The 26,787-nt window shown below is 38.1% G+C and overlaps 1 protein-coding gene across 6 annotated transcripts in view; it reads right to left on the bottom strand.

Annotated features, from left to right (window-relative positions):
- Positions 1-26,787, bottom strand: part of Dync1i1 (dynein cytoplasmic 1 intermediate chain 1) — a 316,826-nt gene that overhangs the window by 271,570 nt on the left and 18,469 nt on the right. For all 6 annotated transcript variants that reach the window (XM_045160369.1, XM_004656201.2, XM_045160367.1 and 3 more), the window contains exons 2-4: positions 14,211-14,327; positions 7,060-7,174; positions 4,414-4,504 (exon numbers count right to left, since the gene is read on the bottom strand). In XM_045160369.1, the coding sequence (XP_045016304.1) occupies positions 4,414-4,504; positions 7,060-7,174; positions 14,211-14,318 (314 nt within the window). In that variant the 5' untranslated portion in view covers positions 14,319-14,327. The remainder of the gene's footprint in view (positions 1-4,413; positions 4,505-7,059; positions 7,175-14,210; positions 14,328-26,787) is intronic.

Here is a 26,787-nt window from a genome sequence, read left to right as displayed (position 1 = left end):
CAGCTGCATTTAGGGTTCCATGGGGAGGGTCCTCACTTTCTTATGGAATTGTTATATATAACGGGTTTGAGCTAACAAAAATTGATAATTAGGAGAACAAGGTCAATGGTAAGAACCATGGAATTATGTTGCAGTCAATTTGAGGCAATGTGAACATGATATTGATACTAATGTACACGAAGATATATTGAAATATAAAAATAAAGACACTTGATTAGGAAAGCAGATGAAGCTGCTTTCACAGCCAGATGCTGCTGATCATAGATATGATGAAATACATGTTATATGAAAGAATGTATCACCGTGTGGTGATAATGTGTGGTGTTACAGATCAAGGTTTCTGTGTAATTATATTGATTCATTTCTATTTTCTAATTGTATAAAGTGAATAAGCACTAGTTATACAGTAATCAGGTTATTAAAACTAAACTGTTGAGTGGGAATAAAATGCACCATTAATTATCAAACAATGTAATAAATTAATAAATATTATCAACAACCTGAATGCTAATTATGAAAGCCAAACATCAGCAATATCTACTTCTATTTTGTTGGCATGCCATGGGATTTCAACATCTTAGAGAACATAAGATTATTATTATAACAGAAGATTGCATAATATTTTATCATATTGTGAGATCTTTATCTGTTAAAACATTTCAACAAGTTTATGAATCAGGTTTGGGACAGAATGCAACATGTGTCATCTGGGGCATTTATGCCAATTGCTCAGGATAATGAGGGATAGAGGTATAGATTATGGAAACTCAAGTAAATTGGTCTAGGTTAAGGCCAGGATTTCTACAACTATGTTCTATGTGAACTTGAGAAAATGACTAATTTTCTCTGTGCCTTGATAAGCTCTTCTATATCAGTCATTCTACATACATTTTTCAAATTCTTACTACATGGATACAATCTTAAATAGTAGTCTGTATTTTCAAGGAATTCATTATTCTCTCAGGGAAATGATGTATTCAAGTCAACAAAAGCCATTCTTCAGCAAGGTCTATAGTGTATCCTTTCTTTGCAATTGTATGTAGAGAATATAGACTATTGGTTACAGATTAATAGTCTTTATTGTATTGAGAGAACTGCTAGGTTTTAGAACATAGAAATATATGTATAAATTCTTCAATTGTCATCATATATTACAATTCTTATGATTCCCTCTTTGACATTTTAATGTGTACTAGACTATGGTAACATATTTCCATTATTAAAATACTCTTGCACTTTTGTGTCTATATTAATTAGTTATGCCATGGTAAACTAGGATTCCTTTTTTTTTTTTCAAGGTAGGGTCTCACTCTAGTTCAGGCTGATCTGGAATTCACTATGTAGTCTAAGGTGCCTTCAAACTCTCAGTGATCATGTTGGATTCTAATTGTATACATAAAAGTTTTATAAAATATGTTTATAAGTAAAACTAGCCTTTCAAAAGTTTTACTAGTATAATGCATTTTTTAAGTTCTAAGAGCTTGCTCTTTGCCCACAATAATTGAGAAATGGTTAATAGATTCTACCAAAACTGATTAAGAGAAGATACTTTAAGGTAGTTATAAAGGAGAAGTGCAGTGTAAAAGCAATAGTGAAACTACAAAAATAATGACACTTTTCATTTAAAAATATTAAAGTAATAACAGAAGAATTAAAAATTATTGTATAATTCTAATTGTAACACTTATTGCCTTTAAAACCCGTGAAGAGAATTATTATGCGTTTTCCATTGATTTTTGATAGAATACTATTATAACATGATAAGAGACATCAAATATGCCAATTTTCAGATTACTACTTTCAAGGATTTTAAGAAATCTTTGCCGATTTTGGCTTTCTAAAGAAATATTTAATTTCGGTTTGATATTCTGGCAAATTGAATACCAGAATTCATGTATACCTTTAGCTATGAGAGGATGTATAAACCGATTACGTGTACCTTTATTTGTGAGTGAATGTGTTAACCAGATTTCTAAATTATTTTCTGAAAGAGGTCAGGTGCGTATATGAGTAGAATTAACTTCTCAGCTCTTTTGGTAGTCTGGGTTTTTTTAAGTGTTAAGGTTAGTAATAGCTGTTTTCAAAGATGGTGCTTCCACATAAAAATGTATTTCAAATGAAATTTCAAATAACAAAATATATTCCCCTACAAGTCTATGTTAATATCTATTTTATTAAAGCAAAAACAAATTTGTGTGGCATTTTCCCACGTTCAAAAAAGGTTACTATGTTATTCCTAGTTCACTTACTTCAACCAAATTTTGTGCTCCATTTTTCTGAAGGTTGTCATTTTTTTAGTACCAATTTTCTCACATCTATATGAAACCTGCATTTAGCAGTGATTTATATTCATGAGCTTCTAGTAAACTCATTCTTGCCAAAACTTTCCAATGAAGAAGTGAAGCTCACTCAAGTTTGGGTGGGGTGGGAATAAACTGCCCTTCCTCCAGAGTGATTTGTTAAGTTGCTTAAACAACCATTTGAGAAGGTGAAAGATGTGAAGAGTGTTGTCTTCTGAAAAGTAGTTGCTTCTGTGCCCTGTGTGCTAATAGCAGAGGTCAGCTTTCTGTGGAAAGTTTTCAAAAGGGCTCACCAACTGTGAAGCTGAAATAAAATTTAATGTCCCCAACTGCATGCCCCCCTTGGAGCTGGGCAGTGGACCACTTCAGCATCATTGCACAGAAAGCCAAATATATTAATGAAGAGCCAAGGAACTTCTAAGGAATGTCATCATACTGTTCCAGCTGTTGAGCAAATGGTAGATCTTATACAACAGTGTCATTAGTACCTTCCCCTTTCAAAGCCCTTTCAAAGTGTTCAAAGTGGAAGATGATAGAAGTAAGCTGCTCCAAAGCAAAAAGGCAATTCACTAGAATAAACCACCTTTCACAAAAATCTCAACTTCTATTTGTTGAGAATTGAAAGCAGTGTCCACTGCTTTCCAGAGTTGTTATCAAAACAACATACTCATGTCTGAAGCACACCATCAGGTAGATATGATTGAGATGATTCTAGTTTTACAATTTTCTTTCTGGTGGTAAAAAGATGCCTACCACTCAGAGCAGTACTAGATTCAACTCATGTCCACCACCTATGTGTTTGTTTTAAGACAGTCTCATCATGTAGCTCAGCCTAGCCGCTAACTTATGATACTCTTGCTTCAGCCTCTCAAGTGCTTGAATAACAGGTATGTCCACCACATCCCATGCATCCACAGTCTGCCAACAACACTGCCTCAATTTCTATGTGAATACTGTAAATTAAGAAGAAAATGCTTATGATAATGCATCAGGTGGAAAAATTAAAATGCAAAATTTTGTATCTTTCTCCGTCAATGCATGTGGTGGCCAGAGTGTACTTAGGAAGAGAAAGGTTGATGGGCACATAGACACCCAAAAGGCTGATGCAAATGCAGTGCTACAGATGGTGACTACTAGTATTTGAAGCTTGATTGTAGTATTTCATGATTGCTTTTCCAAATGCTAAGAATCAAAGCTAGGAGTAACAAGTTGCCAGCCTACAGGCTATAGGTGTACCACTGCTTTTAACAATAGTCACTAATGTTTAACACTTAAGCGATCATTACATAACTGAATTTCTTGTGAAAAATCTGGAAGGTGTGGGCAAATTGGGTCCATGCTGCCATGTGAGCTCAATGTACTTTGAGGAGACTATCTGCCTCTTGAAAACCAGGGTGTTCGCTAACCAGCTACTATCGGTTTCCTCCCCTCACCAGTGTATGTACTGTCCTGTGTTTGCCTCTGTGCAGAAATCCTGGAGAAGACAATTAGATTAAGGGAACGTTTCTGTGGGTCCATCCATGACATGAATCTTTCCTTTTTTCACCCATTTACCTTCCAGATATCCTTCCAGGGGGCAAATCTGAACAAGTCCATATCTGCTCCCAGATGTGACATGATCTATGAGTACACATAGTATGATAAAATTTGGCAAGTGACTTGCTAAGCAGCAGCAACTCTGATTAATAACCATAATAACAATACCACTTTGGGGAAAGAGTGTTCTTAAAGGAGTCAACTTATGAACAAATAAATTAGAAACTTAATAAATTAATCATGGGTCATAAACCAAAGTTGAACAATGAAAAGAGCTGGATATGTATCCAGTATATATTTGGTCCTTCTCTGCTTCTTTTAGGCCTAAGCTAGTAGTTAATTTCATGCTTGTTAAGCAAGACACACATGATCCTCAATGAGGGATTCAAGGAAGGACAACATGTATCATTTCTAGTGTGCAAAATCACTGCCATGTCACTAAAAGTCTCAAGATAGCATGAATTTCAACACAAGATGATGGAATACATGTGGATGTGTGCACCGTTGACAGGACTTTCACAGGATTTTTTTGTATGATTGACTTCCCACTATGGCCTTTTAAAAGGACAATTCTTACCTTGTTAGTGGCCCCAGATCGCCCGAGTCTTGGCTTCCAGCTTCACTGGGAGTGCTCACTGATTTCGAGGAGGGAGACATAGGGGTTGGGACTAAATAATGAAAATAACAGGTATCCCATGTTAAAAAACGCAGCGGCTGCACTGGGGAAGAGCAGTGTCAGACAAATCCAAACAAATGGGCTCAAATTAAAGTGGTTGTGTGGCCAGGTCGAGATGGGATAAGAAAAAAAAGAAAAAAAAGAAAGAAAGAAAGAAAGAAAAGAAAGGAAAGGAAAGAAAAGGAAGAAAGTAAAGTGAATTTTTCATAGTCTGGAAATTAAAATTTGAAATGAATTTAGATAGAATTAATTAGGGATTCTAGGGCCATGTCCACCTAACGAAATAAGATGGAGAACCAAAATAGCTATCCAGATAACTCAAGTCAAGTGTTTCTCTAGTTTGAACTATCCAGATAATTCTAATTCTTCACTTTATTTTGTCAGTATAGACCTATTAAAAATATAAAATGGGGTGTCTATAAAACTTCAGAGATTTTGAAATACATGATCCTGAGTGACTTTAAATAGCCAAGGGAAGAGAAAAAAAAAATGTTTTCTGTAAGCATTTGGATGAAAATATACCATCCATAGCATGTAAACTACTTTGCCATGAGAAGAAGTGACAAAGAAGGGTAAATGTTGAACCTGATAATTTAAAAATCTCTTTCAAAACAAAGGGAAATGTCAGACTGCTTTATTTTTACATTTAATTAATGGTTTCATCCCATTCTACTTCTGACTGTTGTTTGGGACTTGCTTGCCTCTGTGTCTGGCAGCCCTTATACACCCTGACAGACACACAGAGAAGTAAACTGCTGTTCTGAAGGCAGGAGAAACAAGTTCAAAGACCCAGGTCAGCAGGAGGGGGAGGTGGAAAAACCAAATGAAATTCAAATGTATTTTCCCACTCTTTCCCCGCAGATCCAGGCCAAATGTCCTTCAGACAGAAGTCATACCACACAGCCAAGATGGCTCCAGGCCAGACCATTCAAGGGGCTCTTAATGCCACACATGCTTTGTAAGGAAGCCATGTGGCAGAAACAAAGTTCAGTGTATGAGTGTAGATTCCCATTTGGTTTCAATCATGTGCAATTTCCTTTTATTTATTTAATAGGGTAAAGGGCTTAACTGTTTTGTCCAAATCCTGTAACACAATGGCAGAACTGTCAAGTGGCAGGGAAATTCCATATGGCTGTTAAAGTCATTCCCTGATTACCCTCCACATGGAGTCAGAGGGCAAGTTGGAGAGATGGACACCAAATGGAAATGGCACCCATTCTTGCCTGGGTCCATTGGATGGCTGAGATCTGAGTTATAGATGGAGTATAACTCAATGTTTTTGTTTTATAACCAGCTTTTTTTTTTTTAACCAGCTTTATATAGAGTACAGGATAACACGATAGTCTGCTACTGTGTTTAACCAGTGTTGACATAGCAACCTAATTTCAAATATTATTGTGAGGCATAAATATAAATAATTGCAAAGTGTCCAATTTATATTACACACAAAATATGTACAAAGAAGCCTTCCAGCTTCTCAAAGAAGACCCACCTATAGGTCATATCTTACATAACATAAAAATTAAAATAATCCAACCTTACTAGGGTATATTATATCATTATTAGACATATGATTTTATCTGCTATAAATTAAGATGGAATAAAATGTTTCTTAGTAGCATATTAGTTTTATTTTGCACATTATATCTAGCAATACTTAATAACTTACAAGTTTATTTATTCTTTTTCTTTTATATTTTAAGCGGACTTTTCCCCTTACTTTAAGTAGATACAGGAATAAGTAAAATGTTATTTTAATGTATAATCTAAGAATGGAATAAAAAATAAACCATTAGAATTTTTTTAGTATATGGATTGTAATGTAGTTTTATAGACACCCTAGGGCTACTTCTAAATGTATGAAAAGTAAGGGAATAAAAGTAAAATAAAACATGAAAGATGCATAGGCAAGTGGTAGAATAAGCACATGCAAAATAAATAACTCATACCCAAACCTTAATGATAAAAGGTCATGAATAATCAACCAGGAATGAACGAGTTGGAGGATGGGTGGTGTTGTAGTGAGAATGCCAGATCACAATGGAATCATGATGTACAACAGAGTCAAAAACTTGTGGATCAGCTGGTAATTTGCCACCATTTTCAGGGTTCCTAAAAATTTCCCACTGCACATTCTTTTCCATCATGGAATCATTCTATACTTGTGGTAACCGTGGAATATATATCCAGACTTGTGGTATTGATATAGGCAAAGAGAGATAGGAAATAACAATGCATTTTTTTTAATTCTAAGATTTCTTATATATACCAAATGGTAACTCACATAAAAAGTATAAAGTAATCTACTAGTGACACAATGGAAATCTCTGATCACATAATCAGTCAAATTGATAAGGATTCCACAAGCTTTCTTCCCATCTCCTTCCAGCCCTCTCAGTTCCAAAAAAGAAGCATGCAACTAGAGCCCCAAGCTGTAGCATTTCTTAAAAATAAAGATAAACCAAGCTAATAAGTTAAAAGAATAGCAACGCTGGACATGGTACATCCCCCACACACTGCATTTGAGGAGAAGCACACGTTGAGTACCTAGAGGGGGCTCCGGTGAGATCCCAATGCTTTGCAACAAAGCTTCTGTCTCTCGTCGCTTGCGATCCAGATCAGAGTCATCTTGAACTGGTTCTTTCTTCTGCTGCATATCTGCCTACAAGAGCAGATGCCAGTAAGAGCAGTTAACACTCTAGCTGCATGTGAGCTCTTCCTTGCTGAAATGGAAAATGCCTGGCAGTGGACAGCAGGCAAAAGCTCTGAATACATGCAATCATATGTAGGAAGGATGAAAACCACTAACTGCTCCACTTAGTCATGACTGACCAGGGGCTTTCTCTTTTGGTGGAAAGCCTTTTCCTACCTCTATACATGGTATAGAAGTTTCTTTCAGTAGGATTTGGAAGAAACTATCAAGACAAAGTATTTCTCATTGGAGCTATGAGATTTTCACAAAGAATCTTGTCTGGATTTTCTTTTTAGACCATGTTCACCTTTGGGGACATCAGTTCTTGGTGAGTATGTGTTCATAATATCCATGTCTTGTTTTGGGTCCTATAAATGAGAATTGTTGGGATCTGGCTGAAAACTAGGGTTATTTATGACAATCAGTAACTATAAAATATGCTATTAGTATTGGTAGTATAATTATTTAAAATGGGCTAAAGTCTGTATCAAGTAAATACAGGCTTACAATACAGTAAGTCTTGATACCTGATTTTGACTTTCATGTAATTTCAGCACACATACTAAATCACAGGAGAAAATTACTCATAGGAAACATATAATGCAAAAAATGGCATAGCAGTTCCTTTCACAAATTGCATCTAAAAACACAACATATATGTACCATCTCAAATCAGTTCTCAGCCCTAGTTAGTAATTTTACAGAATAGTGACAAGTTTAAATGTAGGTATCTGGGGGACAGATTTCAAATCCCAGGTCTTTGCTCCTTCTTAACACAGTTATGATATAGGCTGAGGGTTCTGCCCACATCTGCAATAGAAACATATGGATGTATAACTACCTCCCAAGGAAACTTTGTGAGCTCACAGAAACGAAGCCTACCTAAAACTTGTCAAAAGCCAAGTATTCAGTTAGTTATGAGACATTATTTTTCTCTAGGGGCAGATTGGGCACCAATTAGATACATTATCTCTGTCAGGCATGGGAAGCAGAAAGTGTTCATGAGATTCTTAATGTGCCCCTGGACAATAATAACCTATAACCCAATAGCTCTGGTTCAGTGAAACTGTTCTTGACCACCATGGGTTTAGAATGCATTTGTATTTTTTCAGTGTATCCATCATGACAGAAAAAAAAAATATCATTTTGGAGCTAAAAAGAGTCCTAAAGGATTCCAGCCCCTTCATATCACCCCAAATCTGAAGGGACAGTTTCACCCCTGCCAGTGAAGACATTCCATAGTCTTTCCCAAGTACTACATTGGAACGACTAAAGATCCCAAGCTTTATGTATACAACAGAGGCAAATCTGCATATATCATTTAGGTCAATTTCTACCAGGCAGACTCCATTCAGGAACCCTTGATATACCACCAAGATATCTAGACATCAAGAGATTCAGAGCTCACAACAAAACCATTTATATATGCCAACAACACATATAAATTCTTTCAAAATTTTAGTGAAGGGGAACAATATCTATAGAAATGAGAATAACTTTGAGTGATAAATGGAAAAGATCTGGCTAATCCTTCCTTTTGAATGAGCTTGGTCAAATTACATAAAACCTTGTCTCATGTTTATCCTGTGCAGAAAGGCACAAATCTGGTTTTTATTTTTGAGATTTACTCCAATTTTAACGAGTAAGCATTCAAGAAATATACCAGAGGGTAAATTACATGTCAACATGTAGAATATACATTGTGCCAAAACAGTACCCATTAATCACACCTCTAAAATTCCACTTTTACAGTACGGGCATTGATGTACCTTCTCTTTAATTCTTAAGGAAGCAATCAACATGATGGCCTACATTTAAAAAGGATAAATGTCCACGTAGACATCATAGAAGGTTAGAAAAGCCAACACTCAAAGTTGACTGTGAAGTTTACTGGAGACAAAGATACCAGTTCGTACCTTAAACAAAACAAAGTGTTATTTTATCCAAGAAAATGAGGCCAGCATCCCACTGCTGAACCTTCTGATTTTTCCTATGTAAGCACTGTAGAATCCTCACATGTTTCAATAACTCACGGTGGACTGACTCAGCAATATGATTAAAAATCCTCATGTTTTTTCAGAAAGTGATACTTTTATTTGTAAATGACAATCATAGCTGAGACCCAGAGAATGGTCAAAAACAGAAAATTTGCCAGCTGAAAATTGTCAGTCAGTTTTCAAAGATAGTCTTATGCTCACTAGAACAAATAAGGATAGGCAGGAAATCCCAACCAATCCCACGCTGTAGCAACTCAGTTTAAGGCCAAGGACAGAACTAAACTTCAGGGTGGCCCCCATTAAGCTCACCTCATCACATTAAAACCAATTTTTCATGAAATTAGGTCTGTGTCTTAAATAGTGCCCACTATATTTATCTTAAAATCAGATTTCAGCCATAATACCACAGCTGAAAAGGCAACTTACACCCAAAGAGGTAGAGAAGCAATTTTACACATGGACATGGTTTTCTGAGTTCTGTAGAGATAATCCAGCTGGGTGGTCCTAATTCACTTTACTTTCCACAGTCATGGAAAAGAAGTCACCTCCTTTAGCATCAAAGAGCATGCTGTTTCTTTTTAATTCCAAACCTATTTGTTTCATTTAAAATATAATCATAAAGACAGTCTACAAAAGTCAAATATCAATTCTGAAGGTCGTTTCTTCAATTCTGAAGGTGATTATGTACAAAAACCACAAAGACTAGAACATCTTGAACTCTAGTCTGTGCTGTAGCAATTGAGTGGAGCATTGCATAAACTCCAAGCCAGATGTTTCCAAGGAAATATTTAGAGTGGAATTCTAGATTCTTGGAAACAATGTCTGGAAACAGCAGCTACAGTGCTGGCCTGAACTACTTTATAGGTTTCTTCATTCTGTCTACATTCTTTTGTTGCATGGCTACTATGTGGTGAAATATATGCTAGACAGTGATTCAGTAATCTAAAATTAAACTAAAACAAAACCAACAAGTAGCCCTGCCTTAAACAACTTGGAAAGAGGCAACGATAAAGGTGGTGCTAACTGGTTTGATAATGTCAAGGACTGTGTGCACATCTAACACAGTGATGGCTCAGAGGTGGATGCAGCAGCTCTCTGGAGTGACACTTGAGATGGGACTGAAAGCCATTCATCCAGGTAAAGGACAGAAGGGAGAAATAGAAGAACGGTGAGAGCAAAGGGGAAAGAATTCTACAAACTTGGTATCAAGGGAACATATGGTCCATAGAGGGTAAGACAAGCACAGAACGAGCATCAGTCTGAGATCCAAATGCTCCAATATCTCAGAGTTTTTGAATGCCACAAGATGCCACAATGTAGAATTCCATGCCAGGAAATTTTGCTTCATGCACAAAGATATTATATAATATTGGCTTTAAGCTATATACGTATAAAATATATATGAAAAATAACTGAATTTCAGGTTTAAACTTGGGTCTTACCCACAGCATATTACATTGTGTATCTGCAAAGATTCACAAATTGGAAAGAAATAATCCAAAAGCAGAAACACTTTTGATCCCAAGCATTTTAGGTAATAGTAAAGCTGGAGATGAATTTGTCTAGAATGTGGGTTTTAGGGGAAGCAAGTAAGAAATGAGAATACTGCTACACCTTCCCTGACCATGGTGGTCCTTGTAAATTGGAGAAGAACTACCCTGGATCTCTGAGTTAGATACATTGTTGGAATACAGGATCCTTAAAAAAATTAAAAAACAAAGACATCAGGGTCTCATGTATCCCAGGCTAACTTCTCATTCACTGTATAGCTGAAGATGATCTTATATTTCTGATCTTCCTGCCTCCACCTCCTATGTGCTGGTATCACAGGCTTGGGTAACCAAGTCAGATTTATGCAACGCTCAGGATCAAATCCAGGACTTCATGCATGTTAGGCAAACACTGAGCCACATACCCTGCCCAACAGAGTTCTTCTTAGAAATATTATAAATAAAAGGGAGTGACTTCTAAGCCTCTCCTCTTATTTTTTCATTTGAAAAAGATAAAAATACACCACTTACATATTTTTTGTTATTGAGAATTTTACATCCATAAACATACTGTAGTCTGATTATAATCCCCTCCCTTCACCCTCTTTTGTCTCCCCTACCCTGCCCTCCTTCCACTGAACCGCCTTCATTTTCAAAGTAGTCCTTCTATTTTGTTGTCTCATTATTTTTCTCCTCCTACACCATCTATTTCTTTCAGGTAGAGAATGCTATAATTTCACAAAATGAAGGTTTTTGGATTATAAAAGTTCCCATATGTACAATCTGTACATCTACAGCATCTCTTCACCTACTTTAGACATTGTTGTCAGAAGTACAGCCATTTCTCACTGTGATATAATGTTCACTGCCAACTTGACAAGACATAGAATCACCAGGAAAGCATGCCGCAAGGCATGTCTGAGAAGGTGTTTCATAAAGGCTTAACTGATGTAGGTCTCACAGTGTGTACTGGGGATACCATCCATGAGATGGGGTCCTGGACTGAATGAAAGGAGAAGGTGAATGAAGCGCCATCGTTTATTCATCTCTCAGATTCCTTCTTGTGTGCACTTTGATCAGCTGTCTCATGCTAGCCATTGGACCACAGCTAGATTTGCTCTGGCTCCCATGCCTTCCCCAACACAATAGACTGTACCCTCAATCTCTGAGCCAAAAATAAACCCTTAAGTTGCTTTTGTCCCCATTAAGTTGCTTTTATCAGGTGTTCTGTCAGAACTATGAGAAAAGTAACTAATCTACTCACTGACCCAATTCTCTGTATCAGTCACTGCTCTCTAGCATCCAGTTACTCCCTTCTAGCATCTATGGGAATCCATGACAAGTCCATGAGGAAGGTACCACTCTTTTCTCCATTTTATAGACTAGGAAACAGCTCATAGAGGCCTCATTAAAGCCATTTTGAGAAGTGCAGAGCCACTTGGAATGCAAAACCCTCAGTGTGTAAGCACCTGACTTAACACCTTCTGTCTGTCAGTGCTGGCTGCTCAGAACAAATCAGGCCAGAGTAAAGTGTTATTTTCTGTTTTCTGTAATTTTTATGTTTTAGGAATGATAAGCTGAAGAGAAAAGACTTAGAACCAGCATAGACCTTCAAAGTGATGTAGCCTACGGCATCCCAAACCCAGCCCTCACTGGAGAGTGTAGGACACTGAGATGCTGGCCTCTACCACCGTGCCAGCTTAGAAAAGAGGAAAGTTGAGACTTTTTGTGGCTTTAATTCCAAAGCCAAATAAAGGCCTAGAAACACCTACAGTACCACCTTCCACCCCTAGTTTTCCAGGGCTCTGCTTCCTAGGGAAGAAGTGAAATCTCTATGTGGCAAACTGTTTGGTATAGCAGCAGAAAAGGTAGCCAGCTTTAATCAGTCTGGTTGTCCTGTCATTTCTCAAAAAAGTAGAAAATGAAGAAGATGAAGCAGACAGCATAATTTGGAGCCAGATTTCCTATATCCCATCCTATTTCATAGTAATTCTATGAAATTCAAGTTGGATATTAGGATGTCAGTGTAAAAGGAAACTGGTTGTTAGTAAAGGGTAGTAAGTGCTTTAACACCACAGTAACAGCTGACATGTGAGGGAAACTCAATCACATAATGCTGCTTCTGGCTTTGCATGAGAATGAATAGCCACTCCTTCTCAGTTCTCACCTCTATTTCACCCAAAACTGCATGCAAAGCAGCAAAGATCTCCAAGGGAAAACCATTATGTACAGTGTCAAGGACAAGCAAACTATCACATCAATCAGAGTGTAATGGCATGGAGAGATGGGAGATGCCAGAGGCTAAAATGCAACTGCAATTATGTTTTACTTTGTTGGAAAATAATAATTGTAAATCTGTTACTTTTTAATCCAATCCTTATAGTATTAAACAGCACTAAATTAGATCACAAAACAACAAAATATATTTGCTTTTTCCTGAAAGACAAACACTGTGTGGGAATGCAGTTCTGGTTTCTAATTTTATGCAAGCATTCACACTGTACAAAGTTTTATTCCTAGAAAACTATTCACAAGTATCTTTGGCATCTGACTTTTTAAAAATCTTTTTTATATTAGTTATGTATATAGTATGTATACAGCCATGATGGTACCATCATTAGCATCTGGCTTTTGTGTATGACATGGGATATTTTTACTTGCTATAAAAATTAAAGAATCAAAATTTTTTTGATTGAAATGGTGGAAAAAATATGATATGACAACCAGGTTTGGGTTTCTGAGTCCACAGTCTTGGATGCTGAGTCTATTAGCAAAACCACTGTGTCTCACCTCCAGTGTTTGATTTGTTGACATGAAGAAGGAACCACCTTGAAGGTCTCTTAAATCCCATAGTACTTTAACACCTAAGAGTGCTATGCCCCACACTAGATTGTCCATCCTCCCACCTGCTTTCCACTTAACCAAGCCTAGGATTTTTATTCACCATGAAATATGTGCTACTCATAATGAAGCTATTGAAATCCCATGACATCCTTTTCTGTTTTTCTCCTACAATGTTCTTGTTGGCACAGTTTGAATGAAAGGAAGAAAGAAAGAGGAATAAAGGAAGGAAGATCTTTCTTAAAAATAACACAAGTACTAAAAGCACTATAGTACCTGAGTATGATATGCTAGAGGTACTGTGAAGTAGAACACAGCATTAACTCTCCTAATCTTCCATAACCTCACAGAACATATATTGTTTCCATATAAAGGACAGGAAAGGGAGGCCCAGAGAGCTTAAGAAATATCTAACACTAAATTGATCACAGACCACTGCTGGAGTTCCATTATAGTCTGGGGTGAACCAGGCACTGGGGGACCTCTGGACCAAATCCTCCCTTCATGCTACTTAGGAGACACTTGACAAGCACTTGCCAGATGGCAATGACCTCATTCTTCAGTGTGTCGATAACTACACATTTATTCAAATGTCACAAAGGAGTTTAAGAGGGTGCCTGCTTATCCATTTAACCAGAGCCTCCCTCAGAATACCTTAGCCTCACAACTTCATCTTACCTCTTTCTTTTTCCTCTCTTCTTCCTTCCGCTTCTTCTCTTCTCTTATCTGTGCTAAGCGCTGTTTTTTGCGCTCAAGCTCAGCTTTTAGGTCACTTTTATCAGACATGTCTGTTTCCTTAGAAAGAAAGGGGGGAAAAGTGAATATATAAATAACTTGTACGCATTATCCTTGTAAAAAAATTGTTCAAAACAAAATGCAGCTTGAAAAAGAATGAATTTAGGTAAGAACAGGTGATATTATGTAGTCTATGTTGAAGAATTAAAGAAAGAAATTAAGTTAAACCTGGCCCAACTATATGATGTTTTTTTCTATCATATATAATCCATGACTGAAGTGATACAATAATATAATCTGATTTGAGAAAGAATAGCACACCTTAGCAACTTCTGAGAAAGCAACACATTTCCTATACTAGTTTCTTCATAAATAAACAAAGTTAAAGAGAGAGAGAGAGAACCAGAAAATACTGAATAAGAATCATCATGATGACTCCCAGTTTAGATGCTAATGGGGCCATTCATCCCCATACTGAACAATGAAAACAGACTGTCAGGAATCCTTACAGCCGTGCCCTGCTCAAATTTCTGTGGACTCAGTAAACAGTCCTCCACTGTGCCATGTATATTGCATTTGGACTAAGATTGTATACATCATGGAAGACAGCTGCCTGAGACCTATCATGTTAATCTTCTTTTTCTGTAATGTTCCTTCTGAACTGTCATACTTAATTTCATCTCCAGTACAGCACTATTTCTATGAAACTTTAATTTGCATACTGAATGGAACATTGCTTATATTGGCATTGACCCTTTTCAAAGTAAAGGGTGTTTGCATACATTTGAAATAATTGATAAAACCATAGCAAGTTCTTGGGGAAAATTATCCAAATATGGTTTAATTTTATTGATAATTGTGATGGAAAATGCTCATGACAATGGTGTCAGAAATATTTTCAGATAAAATAAGTTTAAACAGGTCTCTTCTTAGGTACAATTGATTATATATTTGCCTTTTATATACTGAAAACAAAAATGATGGAAGCCCAGAAAAATAAAGCAGCCCTTTGATCTACATTTCTGAAATAAATAAAATAAAACTATAGAATTAACCATAAATTTCATGAATATTCACTTGTATTTTACTTATTTATAAATGTGATAAATGTTTAATGTGTTGTTAAGGTAGAGTGATAGATGAAAAATAAGAATAGAACAATGAAAAACCAACTTCTTGTCATTGTCTTCAAAGGTAACTAAAACTTGTCATCACTGTATGACACACTTTTTTAATTTTAATTTTATTTTATTTGTTTGGTTTTAAGAGGTAAGGTCTCACTCTAGCCCAGGCTGACCTGGAATTCACTATGGACTCTCACGGTGATCCTCCTACCTCTGCCTCCCAAGTGCTGGGATTAAAGGCGTGCGCCACCACACCCAGCTAAGACACACTTTTTGATGGAAAGAGAGTCAGACAGTTCCCTGTGTTCCTACTGTACACATTTCTGTTCCTTGTTTAAACTATCTTGATAATAATAATCAATTTCTGCCATTCATGATCATATTCTATTTTCATTTTTGACAAACATTTGCTGAATATTTAACCTTTGCTGTCTACTGGAGAAGGTATATGGGTACAAAGGTAACTAAAGCCAGACATTTTGCTTCATTTCTTACTCAAATTTGTGAACATGTCTGTGGCTGGACTCTCCTCTAAAACAGTTTTGATTGATATAGAGTGTGGGGTGCATTGCCTTCATGTCCATATTTACTCTACAGTCCAAGTGAAGTAGTATAGTTGAAGCCTTCTTCACAGTGAAGATGAGGGACACTCAGCACATCCTGAGATTCCTGCAGCGAGATGCAGCAGAACCTAAGTAAAAAGTGGCACTTGTTGTGTTCTACCAGACTTTCCTAAAATCCAAGGTCCAAACTCAGAAAGAATGCAGACCAAAATAATAATTAAATTCTTGGGGAGAAGGTCAGGGTGAGCATTGTGGAGTGAGTGGAATTTGTACCTGATGTCATACAAGGTTAGGAACTCATAAAGGAAGGGAAGATTTGGGTGTACAAAGATGTGTGGGAGGGGTTAAACCAGGGGTGTGAGGACAAGAGATATGATGAATCCAAGTGAAGCACTAGAAACTTTAGGTGAAGAGTGGGCATGCAGAAGCCATGGGCAAGGGCTTTGAGACAACAGAAATGGAAGCTCTATTTGACAGGATGGAAGAGGGCAATCACAGCAGCTTTCTGAAAGGCAGACAAAATGAAAGGATTTTATCCCTGTTCTTGTTCCTGTCTGCATAGCAAGGAGGGGCAGAAAGAAGAAACTGAGCTAGCTGCTGGGAGATTGGTGCCAACAGTTGTCTTAATCAACAGGCCCCTGCAACAGGACAGGGAGTGGATGTGGAACCCAGCCATGCCTTATTTGTACCACATTATCTATAAACACTCATCATAAGGAGCAAACCACACTCTAAGAAAATCTCACATGTGTTGTGATTTTATTGCAGAAAACTTCAATCCCAAAAGGAATTAATGTGTCACCTCAGTGCAAAGGACAAAGACTTTCTTGAAACTGACAAATATTCCTGCCATTAGTAATAATTAAAGTTAGTGTTCCCAGCCACAGAGCTCATATTTTTAATATTTTTGAATGAATAAGAAAAAAAAAATCACCGAGGAACCTTAAAAGAGTACACTAAGTAGACAAGTTAGAGAAGTGTGTCTCTTTTTAAATATAGTAAAACTAAGGGAGCCCTTTCATTTACTGACCCTTGGATTCATTCCAAACTGGACACTTAACATCCACTCCCATGGGAATAAAAAAAAAAAATCTCAAGAGAATGCCTCATACAGGATTTGGAAAGTGCACGGTTTAGTACTTGAATGAGTGAGCTTTACCCACAGTCAGGCATCTTACAGAGAAGCATGAAATGCAGTGTCAGCACTGGCTTCCACAGGCTTTCCCAGGGCCTCATGAGCCCTACCCACTAAATCTACACACACATCAAACAAAGCAAAGGGAGACACCAAGCATGAGGGACACGAGTTGTAGTGCCCCACGGCTAATGCAGGTCATGGAAAAGGCAGTTCTGATGCTTTGGGTGGAAGAAAATGGGAGTCAGAGCCTCCCCTTGCTAATTATCTCTCACTTCACAGAAAAAGCTGATCTCTTCCAAACATGGATGGTAAAGGTTCAAAGAGATAAATCACACCAACTTGAATCCAAGGTTCCTCTCTAAATATCGGTATATTCTCCCACTGTGGCAGGTTGAATGTGAGTGTGTGTCCCCCATAGCAGGAGGTATTGTTGATTAAGCTTGTAACCTAAGTCTCCAGCAGACTGCTGGAGGGTGTGTCACTGGGGCAAACCTCAAGTCCAGCCTTAGGTGCATTCAGAGTAGTGGGAGCTCTGTCTGTTGGTGTTTTCTAGCTGTTTGATAGTGTCTCTCTGTATGGATCTATGGAAATGAGTCAGTTTCATCTGCCATGATGGTGTTCCCCTGGAATCTGTAAGTCTGAAATAAACCCTTTCCTCCTGTAAGCTGCTTCTGGTTGGGTGTTTGTCCAGCAATGCAAAGGTAACTGCAACATGTGCTCATCACCCATGGCCTTTCTCCACCTGGGCTTGGGATTAAGTTCAGCTCAGTAGCAGCCAGTTCCTTTCATCCTGGGATTCCTCCATAAATGACACTGCCTTCTCAGTGTCCCCCATAGCAGAGCTCCACAGCCTCAACTCCTTTCCCTTCAGCACTCCTCTTCCTGCTGTCATTGCCAAGTTCACCCTCACTGTCTTCCTCCCTCTCTCTCAGCTCTCACTATCTTCTAACCCTCCAGTTTAGTCCACCAAATGATGCCCACTCCTAAATAGATGATGCGAAGCTCAGTCAGCTACTCCAGTTACCTTGGACTCCAAGCACAGTCTTCACAGTCCAGTTATGACTCTGGGTCCTCCTTTGTTCTCTGAGTCATCCTTTATCTCTTGCCTATGCTATTACTCAGTGCCACTAACCCTCCCCAAGGTCTCAGCTCTAATTATCTTGGTTTTAGCCAACTACTATCCCAGTAAAACACCATCCTTTGTTTCCCAGTGAATGACTCAATATAAGTAAAAATCTTAGAACTGTGCCTGGAAAATATAAAGCATCCAAAGAATATTATTTCTTCTCTTCCTTCTTCTTTCTTCCCTGTCTCTCTCACATCTCTGTCTGCTTCTTTTTCAATAATAATAAGTATTAGTATCCTTATGTCACCCTGTCAATTCTTTCCCATATTACCAGTTCCACCCTAATTCTATAACCAAGTCATCACTCAGAGCTCCCAGAAATGACTTTTAAAGTTTGGCTGTAAGAACTACGTTACAATGATAGTACATTGCTTATTTGACACCAGCACCCTCAGAGCAAGGAAATTCAATCATGTTCCTGAGATTCTAAGTTACCTCAGAAGGAATAGAAAGAGCTTCTCTACACGCAGCTGCAAAGTGAAGGCATGTATGGGATGGATAGTGTTGTGATTAAAAGGAAAAGCCATTTAAAAATACCAAACCAAGGGGCCAGGAGATGGCTCAGTGGGTAAGAGTGCTTGCCTTGCAATCATGAGGGCCTGAGAGGTCTGGAATTTTATCCACAGCACCCACCTACAAAACTGGACATGGCCATACAGGCCTGTAATCCTAGTTCTGTTCTAGGGGTGGAGACAGGAGAATTGCTGGAGCAAACTGGTCAGTCATTATAATAACAGACTACACCAAATACTATCTTATCTACACAAACCCCACAAGGCATTAAATGTAGTCATTTGATTTGCTGTAATAAAACTATTTTCAATTTTGCTAGAACATCCTGCTGCATGCTGGCTACTTGCCTGCAGGTTGGTTGGGAGGAGATAGGATGGGAGAAAAGGGAACAAAGAAAACAAGACAGTGGAATACAAAACTGGGCCCAGAGGAGGTGGGACAACAAGAATAACTTACTGCCACATTTTCCATGCCTTCCCAGCCTGTCTTGCACCATCTTCAGAATTTTAACGTCCATGCACATCCATGGACAGAGAAAATATTCAGCTTGTCTTGATCCCACAACAAGACCTAGCCCCTTCACTTTCATTTTTTGTACAGACCCTCATAGCTTAGTCCCACTTAGAACCAAGAGTCTGACAGGAGAAGCAACAGAGTTGACTGTTTACAGAACTGCAGAGAAACAGCACGTCCTGAGGCTCAGCTTTTGAACAATATAGTCCTCTATTTGTTTTCGTTGTCTAAGTTGGCAGTGGCTTTAGATTCCAGTTCTAACATTGACATACACAAATGTACTCTTGAGCTTAAAGTCAGTGGCCCACATGTTTTAAGTCATTGACCAGCTGCCAGACTCACTGAAAAAATACACGGAAATAAGTTCTGTTTTCCTGCCTGAAAACTCTTGCTCTTGTCAGCTCTTCCCTATGAGCTGTTGGGCTTTATATCAGACACTGGGTGTGCATAAGAAATTTGATAATTCACAGGCTCTTTTCACCAGACTTGTTCTCATAAAATATAGTAGACTGCTTCCACTTAAATGAAAAGCCAAGAGATGATATGGGCAACCACCATTAGGCCATTTCCACAGCTATGTCTTACAGTGAGAAAAAGGTAGACATCCCTGGTGGGAGTAAGCTGGAGAAAGATGTGTAAGGAATATTTGCTAATTTTTTTTCCCCCTTTCAGTACTGGGACTAGAACTCAAGGCCTTAAGCATTCTAGGCAAGTATTCTGCCAGGGAACTAAATCTCCAGTCTTATTTTTAAAAATGTTATAGCTATCAGTATACAATGAAAATATATTTTACAGTAAGACAGTGTCCAAGACTATTATACAGTACAAAAGAAGTTCACAAACATTTTGTTCTTGCACCTTGTCATACTCTTAAAAATTATCAGGGACCTCAAAGACCTTTTGTTTTTATGGGCCATCACTGTTAATCTATTAACAAGAATCATATTAACAATGAAAGCTGAGAAAACTCAAACATGTTTGATAACTTTAGAACAAATGTATTTTAAAAATATTTTATTTATTTACTCACTTATTTATTTGACAGAGAAAGAGGGAGGGAAGGAGGGAGAGAGAGAGAATGGGTGCACATGGACCTCCAGCCCCTGCAGATGAGCTTGAGACCCATCCATGCCTTTGTGCATCATCTGGCTAATGTGGCTCCTGGGGAATTGAACCTGGGTCATTTGGCTTTTCAGGCAAATGCCTTAACCACTAAGCCATCCCTCCAGCCCAGAACAAATGTCTTATTAACATAACATCTTTACTAAAAAAAAAATCCTATCTTCTAAGACAAAAATAGCAAGGAAAATATAATTCTTTTGCATTTTCACATATCTTTAAAATATCTGGCTCAAGAGAAGTCAGCTGGATTCTTATTGCTTCTGCAGTCAATCTGCTTGATTTGCTACTTTAGTTAAAATATGTGACGAAAATCTGGCTTCACACAGCTACTCGGGCTGAAAAGAGTATTTTAATAGCCTCTTCTGGTTTTATTCAATTTTGCACCAAAAGTCAACAAAGATCAGTTTCCTAAAGGGCAATTGCAATGTGCATGTAAAATCACATTGATCAATGAAATTTTATACATTGAACTTTTTTTAAAATTAAAACTCACTGATCTATCTTGCTATCTGAATCTTTCATCTATGTAGGATTTTATAAAGCCATACAATGGTGATCAGGAAATAATCAATAACTAGGAAATACTGAATTATGCAGATCTTCTGTTGACACATTTCATTATATAATATCTAAAAATCAAATTCAGTAACACAAACACCAATGTCTAGAGAAAAATCTTCAGGCATTGTATAAAACTGTCAAGTTTATGGTGGTGGCAATTAAAATATACCTCAAATTTTAATGTTTGATTAAAAGCTCAATGCTTACAATTAGCAACAAATACTAGTTATGTTCTACTGACAAGCTCATGTCTTTGATTTTTAAAAAATTTTTTTGTTTATTTTTACTTGTTTATTAGAGAATGACAGACGAAGGCAAAGAGGCAGATAGAGAGGGAGAGAGAGAGAATGGGCGCACCAGGGCTTCCAGCCACTGCAAACCAACTCCAGATGTGTGCAACCCCTTGTGCATCTGGCTAACGTGGGTCCTGGGGAATTGAGTCTTGAACCAGGGACCTTAGGCTTCACAGACAAGCACTTAACCACTAAGCCATCTCTTGAGTCCACCATGCCTTTTATTTTTGAGAAAATATCTACCACATACTAAAGTCTTTTTTTTTTTTTTTTTTTGTGGCACTGGGGATGTAACCCAGGGCCTTGCATATGCTATATATATATACTTTGTATAGTAGATAACGATTCTACTACTTAGTTATATCCAGCCCCTGAAAAGGTTTCTTAATTTTTTTTTATTTATTTATTTTAAAATTTTGTTCATTTTTTAATTAATTTATTTGAGAGTGACGGAGAGAGAGAAAGAGACAGAGAGAGAGAGATTGAGAAAGGGCGCGCCAGGGCTTCCAGCCACTGCAAACGAACTCCAGACACGTGCACCCCCTTGTGCATCTGGCTAACGTGGGTCCTGGGGAACCGAGCCTCGAACCGGGGTCCATAGGCTTCACAGGCAAGCGCTTAACCGCTAAGCCATCTCTCCAGCCCAAGGTTCCTTAATTTATCTTCTTGCTCTCTTAGCAAGTGAAAATTCCTTCACAGGTAATTACATGAGACAGTTACCTCAAGGCCTTACCCTTCCTATCTATTGTTCTTTTTTCTTTGTGTTCTGAGGTTGTAGAGCTGATATTTCAAAATTATTTAATACTGTAGAACTCTTGAGTACAATTCACCAACCATACTTTTGTCAGTTGCCATCTCGCGTAAAAGGGAGTATTTATGAAAAAGGCAGCCAGTTGAGTTCACAACTCAAAGTCTTGCACAGAGGGTTTTGTTAAAACAGCCACTCAGTTCTGCTGGGTAACAGAAGAGTTGTACGCACTCCAATTAGTCACACAGTATTAACTCGACTCAAAAGTGGAAGTTTGTTATTGTTAATGTTCATTATTCTTCATGAAGGACATTTCTAAGTATATCAGAGTGATTTTTAAAATTGTATTTACATGGCCATCACCGGTAATGTGGTTCCTTTGCCTCAAGTCAAACTTGGATGCTGGCAATTTAATTCATGATAGATTTCACATTGTCACTGCATATATCAATACACTGAAAATAGGACAGAGAACATTTCAGTTGTTTAGGAAGATATTTTGATCTTAACGATCATCAGTGTGTCTTGGAGCCTGCAAGAGACCTCAAACCACTGTCATACTAAATCATTCCTGATAATACGGTGTTGATTCTAAAGTTTATTACTTATTTCTGTTTTTTTAATTTTATTTATTTATTTATTTGAGAGCAACAGACACAGAGAGAAAGACAGATAGAGGGAGAGAGAGAGAATGGGCGCGCCAGGGCTTCCAGCCTCTGTAAACGAACTCCAGACATGTGCGCCCCCTTGTGCATCTGGCTAACGTGGGACCTGGGGAACCGAGCCTCGAACCAGGGTCCTTAGGCTTCACAGGCAAGCGCTTAACCACTAAGCCATCTCTCCAGCCCTATTACTTATTTATTAACTTAGCAAAATGCTACTACATTTTGACACAACTAGCCTAAGCAGAGAAGTTTGAGACCTTCTTTTGAGGAAAAGAAAGAGCAAAAGACACAGTAGTTAATCACTGAACAGAAAATCCAGGAGTTACATAGTTTGAATAATTGAGAAATACATGGAAGATACCTGGCACCCAGAAATAAAAGTCTTTCTCACTCCCTACTACCCACTACACACCCAAACCCCACCACCACCTATACTTCAATGGGCTTTAGGCTGACTATGAAATTAAAAGTTGATTGAAGTATAGATTACTCAATGAAATATTTTATTAATTTATAACGAGTTTTGCTGTTGATTATTTTAATAGTTACAATTACAACATGTTCATTTCAGAATAAGAACTTTAAAAGTAAGAGCATCTAACTTACTTTCCGTTGGAGAATCTGCTTCTCTTTTTCAGATAGACACAGATCCTAAGGAGAAAGCTGCCCCAACATACCTCAAAAAGGGCCCGACTGAAACTAAAGAAAATTGGCGAAACAAGCAAGGGTGCTGTTTTCCTGATGAACCAGATACCAGCACAAAGCAGAAGGAGACCAACACAGAGAAAAATCAACTCCTACCAAATCAGAGAGCCAGAGCCTCAGAGGCCCCCAACACCTCAGCACTGAAGCAGACCAAAAATGAACCCAACATGGCTCAGGGAAATTTTGCGGAAGAGGGGGCAGAAAGAATGTCAGAGTCACATGTTGGGTCATGACATGCAGAGACATTTATCTTACCAAAAACTGTGGACTAACTCCACAATGCACGACCCATTTACATCAACAAGGAGGGTCCATTGGGAGGGAGTAGATTATGGATGAACCTAAACAATGGTACCAAACTACCTGTATTTGTTGAAAAGAAAACTAATAAATTAAATTTTAAAAAAAGTAAGAGTATCTTACCCATAAATAGGGAAATTGAGATGTATTGGATCAAATGCACAATATGTAAGTTAAATAAATTGAACACACCAGACCAGACCATCTCATTCTTGAATCATTTCATCCAATAGTAATTCCATGTCATGTTTACTCACTGAAGATTGTATTCATTTTAAACCAGAGAACATTCTTTTAAACAAAAGGCCTTTGGCTTATGTCCAAGTCCAACCGTACTGTTACTCTTTATCACCCCCTCATGGAAGCATATATAAATTGCATGAGAGAACCTGTGTCACTGAGGAAAACCTTTGTTTGTGAAATTTTCAGGCGTACCACCAAAGCCAATAATAAATGGTCTCAATCACTTCATGAGAGTCATTTACATAGGAAGGATCTGTTTTTGTTAGTAGACAACTACTGGTTTGGAGGAATAACTTTCTCATCTCAACATATATACACAATTTTAAACATCTATGTAGAGTTTTCGGCACTCCTCTCAATTTTATTCACAATAAGTTCTTATAAATTAGGTAATATTTCTAAAAATGAATAAGCCTTTTGTTTTACTCATGCTGTATTTTTGAGACGTGTTTAAGAATGTTATGTCTGTGTACCGTCACTAGTCCCAGTTTCCACGATTCCGAGCAGCCCAAATTGCACTGTTTGACTTGTGACTTGAACACTGCAATTGCAGTGCATTAAACAGGGGAGACTCAAGCACTCAGCACAGAGGCCCATTATACTAGAGAGCAAAATCAATCCACAGCGAATCAGCCCTCTCATCTAGTTAACAGAGTAGGGATGAGTGCTCTTAAGTCTTAAAGGACCCCAAAGCCATTGTTATCTTCGCCAAAAAGTTATGAAATTCTTTATCATATTTTGACCCCCCACAGGGCATTTCACTAATTTAGGGACTGGGCATGCTTTTCATCGCAGAAGCAATTGTCCCCAATTAAGAGAATCAATCATTCATTTATTAGAGTATTTCCCCTCGGGAAATGGACAGATGAGTCCTCGGGAAGTGAGAACTTCAAGTAGATTCCATGAATGAGTATAAAACCATAAGAAGGAGCAGTTTGGACAACTAAAGGGAAATATTTTGAATTGTATCTGTAAAACCTAGGGTAGAAAGGGAATCAGAACAGTGAATGAGAAGTATGAAGAAGAGAGTAGTCTGGGGAATGTCACAAGGAGAACTAGAGGGAAGATAATCAAAAGACCTTGCAAAATGATTCTTGGCTCAAAACAGATGAGAGCAATGAGTCAACTGGCAATGCCAAGTACTAGCAAGATTGCCAAATGGAAAGGAGTAATACCACCATATTTCACCTAATAGGAAGCCATGCGTCTATGCAGATAGAAAAGAGCTTCTTCATTCAAGTGCTCCTAAGGAGCAGGACAGGGCAGTTTCTCCACAGACCACATACAGCTCAATTGGAACTGGCACACGTAATGCATTGCCTTAGGATAAATCATCATGCTGAAGGTTGGTCTTTGTCTTTAAACAGATGCAAAACGAATCTGTTCTTCAGAATAGAACCCTCGATTGTACTTGGAGCTGTTTGCTCTGAGTTGGTAAGATGATAAATGAATGTGTCTAAAAACAAACTACTCTCAGGTAGCCTGGGGAACTGATCTTTAAAGTAACTGATTACAAGAAAATTTTAGACATGAGTAGCTTGAGCTGTGGCTCAGAGTCCGGGACCTGCTATTTTTATAAACAGACCAGATTCCCTGCATAGCGGAGGGGGGGGGCGGCTGACAGCAGTGCTCCTCCCTTCTGCTACAGGCTGTGGGCCCACCAAGCTGCCTGGATGCTTTCGTAGCTCACAGGTAAGAACAAATTCAAGTCATCATAATAAAGGAAGTGATATGAAGAACCATTTATTAAAAATTAGGGAAAGAAAATTTTTCTTGTTTAAATGATAAAGTGAAAGTAGATTTTCCTAGCATAGGTCAGCAACATGGATACAAAAAGTCAACTTATCTTAATCTTCTAAAACTGGAAGCTATGACGATATCTCTCAAGCCAACTACAAAATACTTAAGAATCTGTACTTAAGCCTAGCCAGTATTAAGGACCACTGATTTCTATGGAACTTATGATGAAGGGGAAACACAAGTGTACGGACAGGGAGAGCATGTGGTCGAAGTAAGCAAGTGAAGACAGAGAATTCAACCAGATCCATCGGGGCACAAGCTCTGACTACACGTGCCCATAGCTAAGGTTTCCCCTGCATCATTTGACCCATCCCCATGTCTCAGCATTTAATTGGTTTATGTGCCTCCCCTTGGGTTATTCCTTTGCTGAGATCAACCACTCCTGCCAGCAGTGTTGCTCCCAGTGTTTGTTTTATGGGAGATGAAGAATGAGACAGCTGAGAACACCACAGAACGAACAAAGAGCCCATAAACGGGGTACTTGGTGATTACCCCTCTGTTTTGAGAGGGAATAGTCAAAGCTTCATAGGGTTGTGGATGGAGCCAACACATAGGTCAAGACACAGAAAAGGCTAGGTGAGTGGTGAGTCCCACAGAGAGGAGACAAAGGTGGAAAGGTTGGGAAGGAAATAACCAGTCTGTGGGACTAGTAATTTGATAGGGATGGGACATGAAGTACAGAGGAAGGTAGAAGGTGATGAGGATGAGAATGCAGCCAAATATCAGATACCTAAGGTTAAGTACCTACCCCCTTTACTGCTAAACCCAGGAACAGCCCAGGAAACCTGCATGAGTTGGTTAATCTAAAATTAGCAATCTGCTATGCCATGACTTAAAGGGGTATAAACTTCTCTGTAGTCACCATAGAAACATGGAAAAATTTTGGCAAGTGCATGTCCAGATAATTTACTTCCACCAGAAAATACATTCTACACGGTCTTTACAAACAGAAGCTTCAGTCCCTTGATGAGTTATGCAACCAAGTTCATGATTACAGGTAGCAATCTTGTCCATCAATTCATTAGAACTTTTATAATTCACAGTATACACTAAGGGAGAATACTGTTTTGTGGGGTTAATTTGGGGCACACATTCATGGCTATGCA

This window comes from Jaculus jaculus, chromosome 10 (assembly GCF_020740685.1).
Source record: "Jaculus jaculus isolate mJacJac1 chromosome 10, mJacJac1.mat.Y.cur, whole genome shotgun sequence".
Classification (NCBI taxonomy): Eukaryota; Metazoa; Chordata; class Mammalia; order Rodentia; family Dipodidae; genus Jaculus; species Jaculus jaculus.
Note: the sequence above shows the minus strand (reverse complement) of the source record. Positions and strands in the feature narration are given on the sequence as shown.